This window comes from Chroicocephalus ridibundus, chromosome Z (assembly GCF_963924245.1).
Source record: "Chroicocephalus ridibundus chromosome Z, bChrRid1.1, whole genome shotgun sequence".
NCBI lineage: Eukaryota > Metazoa > Chordata > Aves > Charadriiformes > Laridae > Chroicocephalus > Chroicocephalus ridibundus.
This window is the reverse complement of record NC_086316.1, coordinates 60,505,666-60,524,762: the sequence shown is the minus strand read 5'-3', so window position 1 is coordinate 60,524,762 and position 19,097 is coordinate 60,505,666. Positions and strand designations below refer to the sequence as shown.

The following is a 19,097-nucleotide window of genomic DNA, read 5'->3' as shown; positions in this document are numbered from 1 at the left end:
TGACTTCAGTTTATAAACTGTAATGAGGATTTAAGAATACATATTTATTCTTTAAAGCCAGAGTCTAATATATCATGTAAATATTTTTCTTACATAACGGTTTACTGCTTTTCCATTACATTGTGCTATATTGAAGTTTTTACAGTGCTTTTTTTTTTTTTTCCCCCCAGGTTTGCATCTGCAGGAGATGATGGAATCATATTTCTGTGGAATGCTCAGGTTAGCTCTTTTTGGGGGGTAGCTTGTGTGCTCCAGAGAGGGTAGAAGTTGGGAAGAGGAGTTAGAAATGTCTAGTAGTGAAAAAGCAGAATAAATAAGAATTGCTGCAGAGGTGCTGTTTGAAAATGTAAAAGTGGAGGGAGTCTGTCAAATCTTAGTTTACAAAGGACAGCTAGGAAAGTAGAAGTTGTGTGAACCCAAGAGAACAATAGTTTTAAAATTTGGAGTGTTTTGGGAAGACATAGTGATTTTAGAGAGATTTGAGATGAAATAATGATGGGAGAAGCAGAAGTGTGTACGAACTTGTGGCTTTAATTCTTTTAAAATATGCTTGGTGTTTGCTGTGAACACTGAAATGTTGACTAGTAACTTAACAAATCGTAGCGAGGTCCCAATCGTGCCAAGACCTGCATATATACTTAAGTTTTAAGTACATTTCAGTGGCTCTATTAGCAATGTCTATTTGTAGTATAACTGATTAGACTAGGCGGAGAGCTAACACAAAACTGTGTTGGAAAGACACCAAAGTCAAGCAGAAGTTAAATATTTCATGCAGTGCAGAAACAAGGCCTTAATTGCTTGCTGTGATAAAAATTTTCTTATAGCTTTTGAAAACCTTACTAAGGCATTAGATTTATCATGGAAATAGTGCTAAGTGTGATACCCACTGTTCTGCTCTTCTGCTCTGTGTCTCCCTGTCACTGACAAAATTATAGAAAAGGGAGAAGACCTGTGTTAAGGAGGGCTAGTATACAAGTTAGATTGTTCAATAGGAAGTCTAAAATATTGTGCTGTCTAAACTCTGAGTATCAAACATTCCAATTAAGAAAGAAATAAATCTCAGACCATAAACTTTTTTGGAAGCTTTCTGCAAAATTTATGTGACATTTCTGATGGTGTAATTTTAAAATACAGAACTTGAAACTTTTCCTCTCTTTTTAGCAGTTTCAGATAGTGCTTTGCTGTTATTGAAAGCCCATTATAATTCTATAATTTGGAAAAATAAATTGGTTTTGATTATTCAAAGCCGTGTCTATGAGTATATATATTCAGTGTTCTGAGCAGTTAGAATGTAAAACTCATTTAGATATCCAGCTTAGGAACTGAGTTCCATTTTCTACTTCTGTAGGATTTTTATTATGTTTTTGTTAAAACAAATCTTTTGTAATTCTAACTTAAAAACGTAGCCCACAAGTGTAAAGAAGTGTACGGTCATAACTACCCTGTATTTTAATTGCATGTTTAAAATGCCAGTATGCTTCTGCATGTGTCTTTGTAGGGTTTTGCCATCTAACTAAACAGAGCAGAAGTAGCTGCAGTTACCTAAGCAGCAGCTTGAAGCTATAGATAATGTGCATACCAAAGAACGCTGCCAGGAAATTGGCAGTACTGTGTTTGCCAAAAATATAGGTCAAGTTTTTCCAATCATTAAAATAAATAAAAAAAACTTTTTCAAGAAAGGGTTTGTCAACAAATCTGAATTTTGCTAGTATACATTAAAAAGAGGGAATGACCAATATTTGCATTAAAATTAAATGAGTTTAATGGAAAGCTTTAGTTCTTAAGGGTTTTTAGAGGTTGTTTTTTTTTTTTTCACCCTTAGAGTAGTTTTTATTATGTACTGCTCCTTTACACTTATACTTAATGTGTTCTTTAATTCTAGTTAAGATCTTGAACAGTACTGAAGGTAGGAAGAAGTAAATCCATAAATTGCTTTAGAAAGGGAGAGTTTAGACTCTTGGAAATTCTTGCCTTTAAAAGTCATTTGGTACCTATGTCATATGCTACAGTAGGCATTTTCCAATGTTTTTGTTTTTCAGACTGGAGAAAAACTTTTTGAACTTCATGGACACACACACAAAATTACAGCTATAGCACCATTTTCTTCGTCAGATGCTTCTGAAGAAAAAAAACATTTGATTTTAACAGCATCAGCTGATAGAACAGTTATTGTATCCTTAGATCTGGAGAGGATTCAAATTTCTATGGGCTTTTTGTTGGCTTTTACTTCTAAAGGTAGTGTTGAGACAGGCTGCAGGTTGTTTGAATTTATTGCCTGATCATACCCAGTAGGTATAATTGGATTACACTAGGATTTTACTTATTATTGCTCACAACTAAATGCAATCATTGCTACAAAAATGAACCCATAGCAGACCTTTATTAATATGTCATTTTGGCTGAATATTGGGTTTTAAAGACTGAGTCTCTGCACACCTATTTCCCAATCTGTCATTTAGTTACAAACACAGCATTTATAAATATAATGCATAAAAACCTTTCAGTTTCCTTAATGAATAAAGTCAGGTTTGGGACTGCTCTAGTGGCAGACAGGTTCAGAAAGTGTCATGTTTCCATTCTACTGTAAAGGTAAGTTGAGGAAACCCTGAGTATGTCTGTTGTTTTGTTGTAGACAAGAATCTATTACGTATGGCTCATGGGCCATATGGGCAGGTGTGTTAATTTTAACAGCAATGTTTGGTTTAAGAACAGGTACATAATGAGTGACTGAGAAGTGGACACAATTCTTATTTTATTTTTGGAACTCAATATCTCAATTTTCTTTTTGAAAGGATGTAGAACAAAGATCATTTTATGGCTTCGTTTTGTTACTATGTTAAAAAGGCAACTTACAGTCAAACTAGTTCTTGAATGTTAATAGCAGAAAAAATCACTGAAAAATTAGTTTTTGCATTGTTGGTAGAAAAATGTAACATATAGTATGTAATTAACTCTGTATTTCTTAGGAAAGTGACACCTTAATACTGTATTTCATAGTACTTACAGCTTTATCTAGCTAAAGCTCATGATCATTTCACTGAGAAATTCCCTGTAGAACTTTTGCAGGGGACATATATCTGATTTTTGTTCTGCAGTGTTTGACAGTTCTTCAAAGACTGGATGTATGGTTGTCTGGAGGGAGTGATCTATGTGTTTGGAACCGAAAATTAGATCTCTTGTGTAAGACCAGTCATCTTACTGATGCAGGTAAAAATGTAAATGACTCATTATAGCTGTTAAAGTGCAAGTAAAATGGATCTGTATAATGATGCAAAACCAACTTGGCAAATTCTCTTTAATTCTAATGATAACGTTATGTATTAGAGTCACTCTCTATTTTTTTAAATGTCAGACTTAATCGTTTTAGAATTAAGACTGGTTTTAATCTCCTGTGCTACGTGAATTTTAAAGTATGTCAGATCTCAGTAACTGTACATTAGCTTGGACTTACAGGGCTAGACCTCAGATGCTGATTTATACAGCTGTTTGCTGTAATGTGGACCAGATCCTTTGGCTGGCTTTCTGTATGGATGAGTGGGAGTTTTATTATTCTGAAATAAAGCTTTGTATTAGTAGAGCAGTAAAGATATCTTTTTATTAAGAATCAGTACTTGTGATGTAGAAGATTAAGGTTTTGGTAGAAATACAGTAAAAGTAATCAGATCTCAATGTCAATCATGCTTTTCTATTAATAAACTTAAATATTGTCTGTCCGTGCAAATTGTTGTGTAATACTGACATACTTCACAAAGATACCTACAAAGCTGTGAATCAAATTAAAAGTTGGAACCGATATTTTCCTTATTTTTGTCATAGAATGAAATAGTGGTAGGCAAAACCTTCTGAATCTTTGAGGATATTAATGCTTCTTTTGCTTCATTGCGAAATATTATGCCACATACCAGTTGGAAGTGGCACTGTAGTGCTTAGTGTGAGGTGCTATTGAAACTTTCATAGAAGGCATCAATAGGATGTGCGGCATCCCTCTCTTCCTTCCTAATCTCTTGCTTCCTTTCTGGGGAAAGAGACAGATTGCTTATTCCTTGGAGAATTTTACTTTAATAGTGTGGCTGCACAGACCAGGGGAATTCTGTGCAGGATGAAGGCAGAGTAACAGCAAGCAGGACATTTTATCTTGTGCCCTATTCTTCTTCATCTGGCTCTGCACGATATTTTAGTATCATGCATATTGCGATAGTATCAGTATCTGATAACTTTGGTACTGCATGTATTGAGAGTCTCAATAATTACCACAGTGTCCTCAATATTGTCCAGCATTAGGGCATAATCATCTTAACTGTTTTTAGAATAAAAAGATTATTGATTCACAGCTTCACCTCAAGTTTGACATCGAGAATTCTGTTGGACTCAGGACCAAAACTCCTGACTGTACCTCTATCTGAAGTAATCTGTTCATGTCCAATGCTGTTTAACTTTCACTTCAGGTAATAGCTTTTATTTTTATAATAACTTATAAGTGGAAGGAAGATTATGGAGAACTTTATTAATAAAGGAAATAACATTTTGCTGTGTTTTCTTGTGGCCAATGAATATCCTTTTCTCCTTTGTCTCATGTATTTTTCTAAAGGTATCAGTGCTTTGGTTGAATTGCCTAAAAATTGTGTTGCAGCCGCTGTTGGCAGAGAGCTAAGTGAGTATGTTGCATTTCTGTTAAATGTTCATGTTTCTTTATAACAGCTGCTTACCAGAGATATGTAAAGACCATGCTGCTGGAATTGTAAAGGAAAAGTAAATGGCGTTAAGGTGTGATTAACAGCTTTCTTCCTTTCCCCTTATTTGACAAAGAAGCAGATGATACTAATCTCATTCAGGAATTTTGTTGAGATCTGCATGGCAAAACTTTTCTATATTCTTTGTTATTGTTATTACTGGTTTTGCCACCTGTCCAGATCTGATTGTGGTGACCTACGTTGTCTGTGTGGAGAAGGTCTGGAATTCATGATCTGAGCTGTCAGATGCTAGGCTTATTTAGAGCCTCCTTATCCCAAGATCAGGAGTATGAGGTATTACCGATCTCATTATACTGTCCAAAGCTATAATGAGACAATGTGATGATTTTTATTGGTCACTTGGAGACAGGGTTTTCTGAGTATGCAAACTGTAAATCATTGGCTGTGGACAGTCATTTAAATAAGAGTGTTGTATAAAATTACTGAAATTTCAAAATATGTAAAAAAAAAAAAAAAGAATCCAGGAGAAAAAGTAGAGCACTGAATCAGCAAAACAACAAACTTTGTTCAATATGATTAAACACTTAGCTGAAAAATAGCAATCTGATATTCTGATTGGAGAATCGTGAGGAAACTATAAATAGTCTTCTTGTGTTTAGACATTGGCATACATGTAAACTTCCATCTGGATTTCCCACAGTTCATTTGTAGTGCCCTTGAAACATCATAAAAGAAATTTCAAGACTGGTTAAAATAAAGTCTTAATTTCTGGCGATCTTGATTGCCTTACCAGAGAATATTGCATCCTTTGGAATAATAGTTTTCAGACAGATAAGCCTTTAAAAGAAAAATGTTGCACTTCTACTTTACTTATCCATGAAGACGTCTAATACTTTTCACCTCTGCTTTCTGCAGCTTCTGACATTGAATGATTCTCTGAATTTCAGAGTTACTGTGCTGAAATGTTTTACCCTATAGTTGCTGTAGTAAGAGGCCCTAATAATAACACTGAAGTGATTTATTCCCATTTTGGTTTTGGTGTTGTGAGTGGTCTTAAGTGGCTTTGCATATCTTGTGCTGTCTCATTTATAATATGTTTTAGTTTGTGTCTTTCTGAAAATGATGTTTTATTTAGGCATAGCTACATTTTATTCTGAATGACAAAGCTTATTTAGACAATTTCTTTCTTTATCTCTGAAGTAATTTTTAGGCTGGTTGCTTCTAATGATGGGTCTGAAGGTTGGAATGTCCTTGAAGTAAAACGCCTTGTTGACCATCAGGATAACATTTTGTCATTAGTCAGTGTCAATGGTAAGAGTTTGTTTTATGATGTTACTAGTTGCATTAGTTACCAGTGGGATGTTTCAACTATGGAGTTTTTATTGGGACCAAACTTTTAACTGGAGCGAAACTTCATAACTTGATGTACCTTTCTGTATAGCTGCAAAGGTAGTGAAATAATGGGTTTATTTATGGATTAACAGTGAAATGAAATAGGGCAGGTCATGATGTAGAAAAGGCACAGAAGAGGCAGTGTCATTGATGGGAGTAGAACTCTGGGTCTCCTTCCTATTGGGAAAGTTTTAAATACTGTTTTTTTTCCTGTTCCTTCTGATTCTTAAAATGGAATATGCAATGCCATGTCCTTTGCAGTTGTAGTCCCAAGGTAGCTGAAAGTTCTTGTTATGCAGATATGGGCCTGCATATAGAGCCGTTATTTAGAGGCTCTGGAGGATGATGCAGTCTCTGCTGCTTATTAGGGCAATACTGAGCTATTACCTGAAATTCTGTCTACTGTACTACAGGAGTCAACCCCTTCTAGTTTGTTCTTCCCTTTTTTTTTATGGAGCGTTCCCAGAGCCCAAGACGAGTTATTCCTGGTGTGATAGAGAGTGTATATTTGTCCTTGGGCTTATTTGTGTCACTTGTTGGCATAAAGGGCCTGTAGTACAGAGGTAACAAGAAGCTGGAAAGAAGAAAACGTGGATTCTGTGGTAGTTGTTTCTGGGGTTTCCTGGTGCCATTGTTTTCTCCTTTTTGATTATGAAGGGCAAGCAATATTCGGCTTAAAAAGACAATATGCTACCTGCATTAATTATTGTTGAAGCAGTTCGTTTCCATGCATGATGAGCAGAATCCATGACCAGCTACTTCAATCTTGCCATTAACTTATCCATTTAATTTGTCATTAGTATTTCTGTTTATGACAAAGACATACTTCACTGTGTCTGAGGGGTGCTAATACACCTGCTTGTCCAAGGAATAGAAGGGTTTTGTATGTAGGCAACAAATGAACTTCAAATATTTGTACATACTTCAGGTGGTGTTCCTTGCCCTTGCTATACTGTACTGTGCACTGTGGCAGGTGAATGTTCTCCTTCCTAGTTTTAATTTTACAAGAGAGAGCTCATCAGCTTTGGCTCATCTGAGCTATGCTAGGTAATCGAAATGAGTATTTACTCAAAGGGAGAGGTTTTTGTCCAGTCAGTTACGTCGCGCACATTCTACATAGCTTCACTCAAAAGTGGGCTGTCTTAACTTTCTAGGATTGTAACTTTGTGTGAAATGGATTATTTTTTTTTTTAATATCATGTGATTTCTATGTGTGTGTTTTTCCTCCCTCTAGACTTGATTTTTGTGACAGGTTCTCATGTGGGTGAGTTAATAGTTTGGGATGCACTTGACTGGACAAAACAGGCCTCTGAGTGCAATTTCTGGGACTCCTCTGTCCATCCAGATGTACAGCCGGAAATAAAATTATCCCAAAGCCCAAATGAAACTTCAGTTCAACACTTAACATCTGATGAGGAGGTAAGAAGCTTTAAAAATAGTTAACTACTTCAAGTGAGCTAGCATGACCTTACCACAGAAGGCGAAGTGTTTTGTGTTTACAGTTTGCTTGTTTTAATATGAGAGGCTTCTTTAAAATATGCACAGGTATTTTCATACAGTCAACAGCTTTTATATAAAATTTTGGTTGTTGAGCTAACTGAAGGGTTATAATGTGTTGATGGTATGGGAACTAATATAATGGACCGTCACAACAGCATTTCTTTTTGAGTGACAAAGATTTATTAGTTGTTTACAGTACCACTACAGAAAAAGAAAACCAGGAGGTGTGTGTTTTGATGGCATACATCTTTCATATTCCATGGTTCTGGAAATGCAGTGTCCACAGTAATGCGCCTCTTGAGCAGTTGTAGCTGAGGGTATTCTGAAGTTAATTAAAGAATAGGCATATGTCTATGCTTAGTAGTAAATAAATATTGCTGCTTCTGTTCAGATGGGCTATACTCAATTGCAAAGAGCACAAATACAGGTCCAAAATCCAGTCTACTGTAATCATACTTTGAAGATAATATAGGAGTTCTTTGTCAGAATACTCAGGTAGAACCCAGTTATTGTTCAGGAAACACTAAAAGTCATCAGGTTGTTATTTACTTTTGTGAAATGTTACCAACTATTAGTGGCAAAAGAAAAGATGTTTCATAGTACATGGGTACAGGGGGATTCTGTTTTGGGTCCTCTAGGCCCATTGCAGGGGAATGATTAAGAAAGGGATTCCTGGAAATGGTTTCAGAGATATGAGCTATAACAAAATAAAAGCTGTGTAAAAGCCTGAATCTAGGCTGAGGGACAAGTAGTCACATGATGCATTTGTCTGTTTGTGAAAAGAGCATTCCTAAAACACTGGGGAGAGACACGTTGCAGGGTGTGGGGAGAAAGAAATGTAGTTGTCCCTAAAGGTACGGTTTCCAGTGGTTTTCTTGTGTGTGCTTAGTTTGAGAAGAAGAAAAAAGCCAGTTCTATAATTTAACTTCAAAACATTTTGATTCCCTGCTTGAAAGCTACACAAGATGTGTTTTAAGGGAGGGGAAAAGAATTTTGTGAAGTTCAGCAATAGTTAAAACATTGAATGTGGAATCTGAGGCTGCTGAGGACTTTATTCATTCATGGAACGGAACTAAACAAATTGCTGCAGAATTTTATTTATTATGAGACTTCTGAATGGTGAGAAGAAAAGGTCATTCTACTGTTATGTCCTCAAATAGAAGGTGCTTTTAGGGCAGAGCTGTCAGTATTGTAAAGTTCCTACTTAGAAAGTGGTTAAGAACGGTATTCCTACAATGAATTACTTTGTTACCTGCTATCTAAAAGTAGAATGCTCTTCATGTTAAAAAAAAGAAAATTAAATTGGTGTTTTCTCTGTTAGGAACTTTTTCAGCATGCTTCCTAGTGAGGTAGGTAGTTGAAGATGCACTTGTCTAGTTTGATACTGAGCTCATAGGCAAAAAATGATTCAGAAACAAATCGGATGGTTAAGATTTGGCAATACTAGGAAACAGCGCTAAAGAGTGCATCTGCTGTCCTGGTATGTGTGTATAACTTGCCTGTTAAGATAGGTGTACAATTTATGCCTCATCATCTGTTATTTTCTTGGGGTTTGAGATGACCAGGGTTTTGATGGGGCTTATGTAGGGGCAGGGGGTGGGGTGGGGGGGCGAGGAGAAGAAAAGTGTGATCTGCGAAGAGCATCTTGTGCAAAGCTATAAGACTATATGAAATTTAAGAGCCTGTCTCAAGGTGGAAGACTATAAAGAAGAAGAGGCTGAAATATAGGAATGGAAGATTCATGTGGAAGGCCATTGAATTGAGCCTCATACAAAACTAGGAAAATAACAAAAATGTGCTTCATTTTTTAAACTTGATTTGGTAGAATGCTATCAGAAATCTGAGCTTAGTTTCAGAGCTATTGGAGCTCCCACCACAGATGCGTGCAAGAAAACAAAACCAAGACAAAACCCAAAAAAAACCCAGACAAAGAGTTTTGAACAGTGTCAAAACACTGTTGAATATATGTAGGAAATCTTAGTCAAAGACACTGGGTTACCAGTTTTACAAAATGTTGAGAAGTGTGTGGTGTGAACTGCTTATGAGGCATTAATGTTTGTGCTTTGTACGTGGAAGCAGGCCATTCAGGGAAAAGATCCAGCATACCATTACCTAAACAAGGTATGTTCAAAACCCCAAATATGTACTGAATAGAAGCATTTTGCACTCCTCTGTTTGGTACCAAATATATCGCGTGTACATACACGTGATTATACATTTGTCCTCTCTAAAATCATTATAAGTCATGAGAGGGTCCAGGTCTAATGATCTGTAAACTGTTTGTGGCTTCTTAGGGCTGTGATGGTTATGAGACAGAATCCCTGCACTTTTCTGAAGGAGAGCATTGAATGCAAAATGGTTCCGGGTCTTTTTACACCGTATTGTATAATACCATTCTGTGACTGAGTTCCTTTTCTGCACTGAGGAGAGCCCAAATGCTTGAGTGAGACCTCTTTGTGCAACTTCAGTTAAATTTAAAAAAAAATAGGCAAAAATGCAAAACAGCTTCCTGTATTCTCAGTCTTTCATGATAAAACAAGAGATTGTCAAAACATAGAACATTATTTTGGTTTAAGAACGTAAAAGGTTAATTGCAGAAATGTGTTAATTTGTTGGTATCCTTGGTTTCCACTTAAATTGTAAAGTACAGGATGAAAATTCAGAAATAAAACTGCTTACAGTATAGGAGGATATCTCTTATTTCCTCCAAGAAATCCATATTTTCTGTATAACTTGTTGATTCTGTATGTTTGGGATAAAGCAGTAACACAAGGACAGAAACAAGCTAGATAATGCGGGGTAGATGACGTCATAGTACTGTTGGAAATCCATTACATGCAGGGTGATCTTTCAGTATCTGTTTCTGTAAGTTGTTCCATTGAATTTTCTTTCCAGTGTGTGTTTGCTGCTGTTGGGAAAGGCATATACGTATATAATCTTCAAATGAAGCGTGTGATTGCCTGCCAGAGAACTGCTCACGACTCCTCTGTACTGCACATTGAGAGGCTTCCAAACAGGTACGAGTCATGGTACATTTTGTTAATGCAGTAAAGAAATGTACAACTTGGAAGCGTGGCTAGAGACAGTCTGCAAAGCTGCGTCTAATTTCTAGGGCAGGGACTTGATCTTTAGTTTGATCTACTTTTATTACATAGAACTTGTTGATCTGATTTTTGAAAATGCATCATTGTAATTCATTGTGAAAAAACTATAATCCAGTGTGCTTGATCCACAGGCTTAGAGTAAAATATTGTGGCTATTTTCAAGATCAGACTTAATAAAGCACTTTTGTCTACATTGTGAAAATATAGCTTAACAGCATTTTACTTCTACAAAGCAAAGGCCTATGGCATATTCAGTAAATATTTTTCACTAAATATTTGGTGACAGTTGAAATGTTTTAACAAAAAATAATAACTTCCAGCCTTTGATCATTACTGCTGAATTTCTAGCTGGAACTTATTTGACAGCCAAGTTGGACAGTTTGCAATGTATATGTAATCTAATAGTTATGTTGTTAGATCCCTCTGTACTCTTGTTTGGTGGAGCAAAAATCAGTAAGAAGATAAAAATTAGGGCCTTGATCTTGTAAATGCATGTGCTGTTCTAAACGTATAATGAAAAGGAGTATCTTTCCTTTTGTTATTTTTTCATAAGAAAAAATATGTTTTTGCTTAATGAAAGCAAGCTTATAGAAGCCAGTTAGTGGAACCGTGTTTGCAAAGTCTAGACTTGTTGTTTTTTGTTTTACAGAGTGGTATGCTTTTAAAATGGGATTGAAAATGTATATTTTTTCCACCTATTTTGTAAGTCCATTATGTTTTGTCCTGCTACAAATGCACATTGCTTTGTATGGAACATCTGGATGTCCTGCTACATTTGAGAGTTCTAGCAAACTTGTGTAGAACCTGAGGCACTTGCTGCCTATTTTATAGAAACATCACAAGGTGACTTGTGCAGATAAGTATCCATGCTATTGTTGCTTATCGACTGTTTTTACAGGCAGCTGATCTCCTGTTCAGAAGATGGCAGTGTGCGCATTTGGGAGCTCCGAGAAAAGCAGCAGCTGCCAGCTGAACCAGTTCCAACAGGTTTGCTAGTAGTGGGGGCTGAAAAGAATATTTAAAAACGATGATGGGAAACATGGTATTCATCATATAGGAATAGAAAGGCTTACAGGCTTTGTAAGAAGCGAACGATGTCTGTATTCAACCAACTGATAACAGGTGTGGGAGGGAAACTGAAGAAGGCATGGGTGTACAAGCCCTCCAAGATCTGTTATGGTAAGTTAGATGGTGCAGTTGAAGCAGTTCTGTGCCATAAACCTTATTTAGAGTTTACAGTTGTATTAGCTGGTTTATCAAAAACTTTGATCCGCTGCTTCTTGTACTGAATAGTGTTGGATCCTCTGCCATGCAAGAGTAATTAGTTGCAGGACCTTGTGACAAAAGGTAAAGAGAATCCTGTAGATGAGCAGCTGGCATAAAAAGATGTGTATTCCACATCTCTTCGTTGAACTTGGAATGACATTGGGACTCACTTTGAGGCTGTATCCAGCCTCAGTTACATACTACCTCTGGGCATCACAGTCCTTAGGGCTAGTTGGTAGTGTTTTAGGAAGCATTTTCCCCAAGTACAGACATTGCCTGTGTAGTGCTTGCTGCTCTTTGACAGCAAGCTTCCTTGGGCACTGGTGGTTGTGGTCTTGGACAGGTGCTCTGGACAATATAATTAGCGTTGTGGATGGGGAACAGTAATGAGCTGTTACTCTCTTGTAGGAATTTTTTTATTCAAGCTGTGAATAATTTTCTTGATGTATATCGTCTACCTGGCTGTTCGCCTGTTGATAGTAATTTTTGCAAATATCTTTTTGCTGCTGTGGTTGATTTAGAAACACTTTGTCAGGAGTGTTCTGGCTTCGGTATTGCTGGTGACAGCTGATCTACACAGTTCTGCTTCTTATTGTGTCAAGTGGTATTTGGTTTCATATTGGAAATTTGTAACTTCTTTGATAGGAGAAATTTGAAAGATAACATATGTAATAGTGAGATAGGTGGACTGCTATTGATTTGGTCTGTTTTTATTCTAAGGAATCCCCGGAGTGGTTGTTCATCTCTCCAGTTATCTCCCTTGCACCACTGCCATGGTCTTGCACACTTCTTTTTTTGTGTGCTGATGGGGCTGAGGGAAGAGTCAGGAAGAAAGTCTGAAATGCATTGTGTGCTTCTTACTTCTCTCAGCATTATTACAGAGCTCTTCTGGGGGCTGTGGCACAGATGTGTATGTTCTTGCTATCTAAACGAACACGTGTAGTAATATCTTTACACTCCAGTTTGGCTGACAGTTGTAAATCTGAAGGAGGTAGCCAGTGGGCAGTATAAAAACAGGCAATTCAGCATCAGAAACTTGCTTGTTACCTGTATGCCAGCAGGACACATGGGATAGACTGGCACCTCATTTCTCTCCTCTTTGCACAAGTTAACAGTTTAGGAGGACAGAACAAAGGTAAACATCACTGTCCTGCATCTACCTTTGCTGTTCAGTTAGTTCATTTAGGCAGTCCTTGGATTTGTTCTTAAATTTATATATTGTCTCATCCAGGTGAGTAATTCAACATGTTTGCTAAATTACATCTAGAAAGGACAAAAACCAAAGTAGCTATGTTTCCTTCCCTCCCTCACGATGAATAATCCACATGTAGAAATGCTGCTCAGTACAATGCTTCTGTCATTTTGCCGTGCAGACTGTTAAGCTTTTAGATTTTTAGTCATTCCTGTAGTTCTCTCTTTAGCTACAAGAAATATATTTTATTTGTGGTTTTTGCGAAAATAAAAGTGGGTGGGTTTTTTTTTTCCAGGGTTTTTCAATATGTGGGGATTTGGAAGGGCAAACAAGCAGGCAAACCAAGCTGCTAAGAAGATGCAGGAGAATACACCTGTGTATTTCTTGGAGCTGGTGGGTGATTTGATTGGTCATTCATCAGCTGTGCAGGTAGGTCAGCTTCAGTAAAAACAAGAAAAAGTGAATTTCACTTACTAATTTAATTTTGGCAGTGTTTCTTAAACAGCTGTAACTGTCTGGCTTTGGAGGCTGGGAACATGTTGATTGTGTGGTATATTTAGTGCAGTGTGAAAACAATACTGTGTACTAACATAAAGTTCTAATGAGAACTCAGACACTCACGGATGCCTGAGGATTGTGCGTGCAGATGTGTACATACGTGCTACAGCTAATCTGGTGGGGTATTAGGTTTGTTTATAGATTGCAAATGGTACAGCTTGGAACTGCATGTTTGTTCCAGATTTCATCCTAAATTCGCAATCTAAACCAGGGCTGGCAGAAGCCGCTCTCCATCATCTTTGAAAGGTCCTGAAAAACAGGAGAGGTGCCTGAGGAGTGGAGGAAAGCCAATGTCACTCCAGTCTTCAAAAAGGGCAAGAAGGAGGACGCAGGGAGCTACAGGCCGGTCAGCCTCACCTCCATCCGTGGAAAGATGATGGAACAGCTCGCTCTGGGCCTCATCTCAAGGCATGTGGAGGAAAAGAAAGCTATCAGAAGTACTCAACATGGATTCACCAAGGGGAAATCACGTCTGACTAATCTGATAGCCTTCTATGATGGCATGACTGGATGGATAGATGAGGGGAGGGCGGTGGATGTTGTCTACCATGACTTCAGCAAGGTCTCCCACAGCATCCTCATAGGAAAGCTTAGGAAGTCTGGGTTAGATGAATGGACAGTAGGGTGGACAGAAAACTGGTTGAAAGACAGAGCTCAGAGGGTCGTGATTAGGGGCACAGAGTCTAGTTGGAGGTCAGTGACAAGTGGTGTTCCCCAGGGGTCAGTACTGGGTCCAGTCCTCTTCAATATATTTGTCAATGACCTGGATGAAGGGATAGAGTGCACCCTCAGCAAGTTTGCTGGTGACACAAAGCTGGGAGGGGTGGCTGACACAGAAGAAGGCTGTGCCGCCACACAGAGAGACCTGGACAGGTTGGATATTTGGGCAGAGAGGAACCTTATGAAATTCAACAAGGGCAAGTGTAGGGTGCTGCACCTGGGGAGGAGTAACCCCATGCACCAGTACAGACCTGCTGGAGAGCAGCTCGGTAGAAAGAGACCTGGGAGTCCTGGTGGACAACAGGATGACCATGAGCTAGCAATGTGCCCTTGTGGCCAAGAAGGCCAATGGCATCCTGGGGTGCATCAAGAAGAGTGGCCAGCAGGTCGAGGGAGGTCATCCTCCCCCTCTACTCTGCCTTGGTGAGGCCGCACCTGGAGTACTGTGTCCAATTCTGTGCTCCCCGCTTCAAGAAGGACAGGGAACTGCTGGGAAGGGTGCGGCAAAGGGCTACTAAGATGATTAGGGGACTGGAACACCTCTCTTATGAAGAAAAGCTGAGGGATTTGGGTCTCTTCAGTCTGGAAAAGAGATGACTGAGGGGGGACCTTATCAACACTTATAAATACTTCAAGGGTGGGTGTCAGGAGGATGGGGCCAGGCTCTTTTCAGTGGTGACCAGCAACAGGACAAGACGTAATGGGCACAAACTTGAGCATAGGAAGTTCCACCTAAACATGAGGAGGAACTTCTTTCCTTTGAGGGTGGCAGAGCACTGGCACAGGCTGCCCAGAGAGGTGGTGGAGTCTCCAACTCTGGAGGCATTCAAAACCCACCTGGACGCGTTCCTGTGCAACCTGCTCTAAGGTGACCCTGCTCTGGCAGGGGGGTTGGATTAGATGATCTCCAGAGGTCCCTTCCAACCCTATGGTTCTATGATTCTGTGATTTAGGAATTTCTTAGCCCTTGATGCTGTGAGCCTTAAGGAGGTCTTTTTAGTTTTAAATCAGGTACCATCCTGTGCTTCTGTCTGCCTAATGGAGTATGTTTTTGCTTTAACTGGCATTTTCCCTCCGCACCTTTCGGAGTAGTAAATCACTTTCTTACGGTGGACTTCTATGCAAGTTTTTGGCAAGAGTAGGGGGAAGGGCAGGTAGAAAGGAGTGGTGTGGTTCTGGAGTTGTTTTGCTCACAAGTATTCATGAGACTGACTGGTTTTCAGAACTGCTGCTGCCAAAAGCTTTTCACTAATAGCTAACCTGAACCTTTCTGCCACAGGCATTTCTGCAAGGCTTTCTGTCCCTCTCTATTATCTTTCTTTCTGAAAAATTGTTGAAAGAGGCCCTATTATTAGGGCTACTACTGCTACCTAAGAAAGAGGACATAATGTGTAATTCAGCAAGAAGCACAGCAAAGAAGGTGAGAGGCATATGTTGAATCTTTGCTGGGATGTTGCATAGCCAAGGAGTAACTAAAGTGATGGTGGCTGTGATTTCCCATAATGTTCTACATACGGAAAATTCCATTTTTAAACTCTGGGCAGACTGGAGCAGTTGAGGCTGGAAATGTTGAGTAGTGATGAAATGCGATGGTCAAAGATGTGGGCTTGGCCAGAGTATTTCTACTGGAACTGCATAGCTGTCCCCAGAGCAGGTAGGCTCAGTACTTGTCCTGAATGCCTCCCCTGGGCAGATCCCTTCAGGAAGCTGAAGAGTGAGGACACTGCAAGCATGCCATAGTGGGATCATGTGACCTGCTTCCATTGGCTGTCATGTTGAACTGCAATTGGTGGCTAATTTTAGGCAGCCTTGTGGAGGTGTCTGAAGTCAGGCATGACTACATGACTTGCTCTTGCAGAATTCCTCCACTGCTGCTGTACTTTTCTCCTGTGTTGCAGTTCTTGCTGGTTTGGCTTCCTCTGTGTGACCAGGCACATGCTGATGTCTGTCACAGTTTTTTACTCTTTGATCCTTCCAGGGCTGGTGATTGTAGCCTGTGATGTTGTGTGGGAAGGGGACAAGTACCCAAGTGAACAGAATGGTGGCTTCTATTCCTAAGAAACCAGGAAATAAGCTTGCACAAGTCTCTCACTTTTCTACTGCTGACTTGGAACAAGTTTCTTCAGCATTCTGTACTTTAGCTTCCCGATCTGTAAGGCTTTATTGCTTTTTCTAAACTGAGATCTTTCAGTGGGAAGTGCTGTTTAAGAGTTGTTTTCATGTAGGGATTTTATGACATCTCAAACATATAGAAAGTATACGTTTTATTTTTCATAACTGTGTTCCAGCAGAACCATTTCAGACAGTATTTGTTTAGTCCAGCTGTACACTGAACATGTAAGCAAGCTGACAACCTCATGTGAGCATCATGGTAACAGTAACTGTTTCATTGCAGATGTTCCTGTACTTTGGTGAACTGGGACTGGCTACGTGCTCTGCTGACCACCTCATTATTTTGTGGAAGGATGGTGAACGTGAATCTAGACTCCGCAGTTTAACACTATTTCAAAAATTGGCACAAAACGGTGATTTGCAGCTGAAATTTTAAATTGCTCGAATACAGGCTACATATGTATAACTTGGATGTGTGAAATGTGTATATAAAGGAAAGTCTGAGCTATTGGGAATATGACTACCGGTAAGGTTTACACTTAATGTCATGCATTATATTGGAATCTTATTAGTTGCTGCTGCTCTTCTCAAAGGAGTATTTTGCATGTTGAAACTTAATTTTGGCTTACTCTGTTAGCAGAAGTTATGTTCTCTTGAAAGACTGATGCTAATGATGACTCATTAAATACTTTCTAATATTATTCCTGATGTTTAAAAATATGTTGGGTGAATGTCAAAATCACGATTTGTGAAAATCCTTAGATGGGTCATAACTAAAGCAGATGGGGGCGTTCCACAGTGTTATGTGCAAAAAGGAGGCACAAAAAAATATCTCAGGCTTCCAGCTTTATGTAACTTAATTCTTGAAGCTAATCTTTAGTCACTGATGACTCAGATTTATGTATCTACAAAAACGCACAAAAGAAACAGTTCTCAAATAGAATTTTTGCATTTGAAGTTACTATCCTGCACCAAGAGTAAGAGCAAGAAAGAAAAGTAGGCAATACCAACTTGTCAGGTTTAAATTTTTGGCAAAGCAAGGTGTAGTACTACAAGCTTGCTTGTAGTATTACAAGCTTACAGTAGCTGCAGTTTAACTGTGGGTTAACGTATACTGGAGTTTATACAGCACCATTACCATGTCTAGTATGAAGTATGAGTGGTTTAGCTTAGTCTTTCCGTAGTGCATTCATCAAATTAATTTGTGTCTAATAGGAAGCACTGGCCTTACCATGGATTTTCAGGATGTAAGAAACTTTCTTAAGCAGTAGCACTTGATGTGTTCAGTACTAGCAAAACACTTCTGCCAGATGAATTCTTAGCTGAAGTTTGACTGCAAAGAAATCTGCACCAAGTTTGTAAGGATAAAAAGTATTTTAGAGTTTAAAAAAAACCAAGTCTTTAAGTACACAATGCCTTTTTTGTCAAGTCTGAGATAACAGCAGTAATCTGCAAGCTAAAGAAGAGTAGGAAAAACCCCAAACTAAAACAAAAACCACAAACCAAAGCAACAAAAACCCAAAAGCGAAAAAAAGAAGAAAAGGTGAAGTTAAACCCAGGACTGATAGAAAGAAGGTAAGAAGGAGGATGAGATAGTGAGAGGTAAGTTACTATTTGAACAGAGAAGAGCTAGGGAGTAGGGAGTTTGGGATCTTAGTGGTTGTGAAGCCATGTAGAAGAGAATGCCACTGTCCTCATGCCTACTCAGAAGATCCAGCACTTAAAACAGTTTAGTAGTGAGTCTCATGCAGCTTTTCAGTGCCATTTCTTACCTTTGAATTGATGAGAACTGTTTTCAGTACAGGAGACTATAGGGCTGTAATTACAGACTTAAGATCCAGCGGCTGCAGTAAGTGCAGTTAAACCAAAGGGATAAGCAGATCCTGACAAGGGCAGAAGCAAAAGGAGGAAGCTCCAGCTTCCTAGAAGAAACCAAGGAACCTTTTAGACTTGTTTCCCTCAGCCCCCCTGGGCACATACCATCCCCCAGCCCCCTAGAAGCCAAGCTTTGCCTCTTGACTCTTGCCTCAATCTTTCCTGGAAAGCAGAGCAGAAGGACCGTAAAATTTTGAGCTGTACATTTTTCCCCACATTAGTTAACTTGTATAACTAATCTTATTTGAGTGTAGAGCTCAAAATGGCATATTTCAAAAACACAAGAATGGTGAAGAAGTTGTAAAATTACCCTCTCCTTTCCATTCAGGAAGGTTAAGCGAGTGTTACATCTTGAGCTGCATGTTCTTTGCTCAGAGTGGCTATTCTATAGACCAGCACAGGATTACAGCTGATGATAACATGCCTTTGGTTATATGGTATTAAACTTGTGGGAGGAAGGTATGAGCCTTTCTGCCTGTCAGTCTGCATTGTTTCAGCTTGTTTTCATCAGCAAGTGTTGCGTTTTTGGCTACCCCAGTATAAGCTGGAGAGCTCAGTTTCTCTTTCCCTCTTTTTTCCTTGTTTCAGTTGAGATGTAACTGTTTACTTGTATATAAAGTGTGTGTTTACACATTGTTACTAAAAATTTACAGTGGAAGCTTACAAATCTTGTTTTTTTTGGAGGCA

The 19,097-nt window shown here is 38.7% G+C and overlaps 1 protein-coding gene across 2 annotated transcripts in view; it reads left to right on the top strand.

The window, feature by feature from the left end:
• WDR41 (WD repeat domain 41) overlaps nt 1-19,097 on the top strand; it is a 43,779-nt gene that overhangs the window by 8,583 nt on the left and 16,099 nt on the right. Inside the window, exons 3-13 of one of the 2 annotated variants that reach the window (XR_010069160.1) lie at nt 171-219; nt 2,040-2,171; nt 2,527-2,589; nt 3,096-3,207; nt 4,589-4,651; nt 5,892-6,002; nt 7,318-7,502; nt 10,479-10,600; nt 11,586-11,674; nt 13,441-13,574; nt 16,819-17,061. Coding sequence is in view for 1 of the 2 variants with exons in the window: in XM_063320986.1 (XP_063177056.1) it covers nt 171-219; nt 2,040-2,171; nt 2,527-2,589; nt 3,096-3,207; nt 4,589-4,651; nt 5,892-6,002; nt 7,318-7,502; nt 10,479-10,600; nt 11,586-11,674; nt 13,441-13,574; nt 16,819-16,971 (1,213 nt within the window). In the remaining variant the exon portion in view is untranslated. Of the gene's footprint in view, nt 1-170; nt 220-2,039; nt 2,172-2,526; nt 2,590-3,095; nt 3,208-4,588; nt 4,652-5,891; nt 6,003-7,317; nt 7,503-10,478; nt 10,601-11,585; nt 11,675-13,440; nt 13,575-16,818; nt 17,237-19,097 lie in introns of those variants that run through there. The other variant, XM_063320986.1, reaches the window with a different exon arrangement.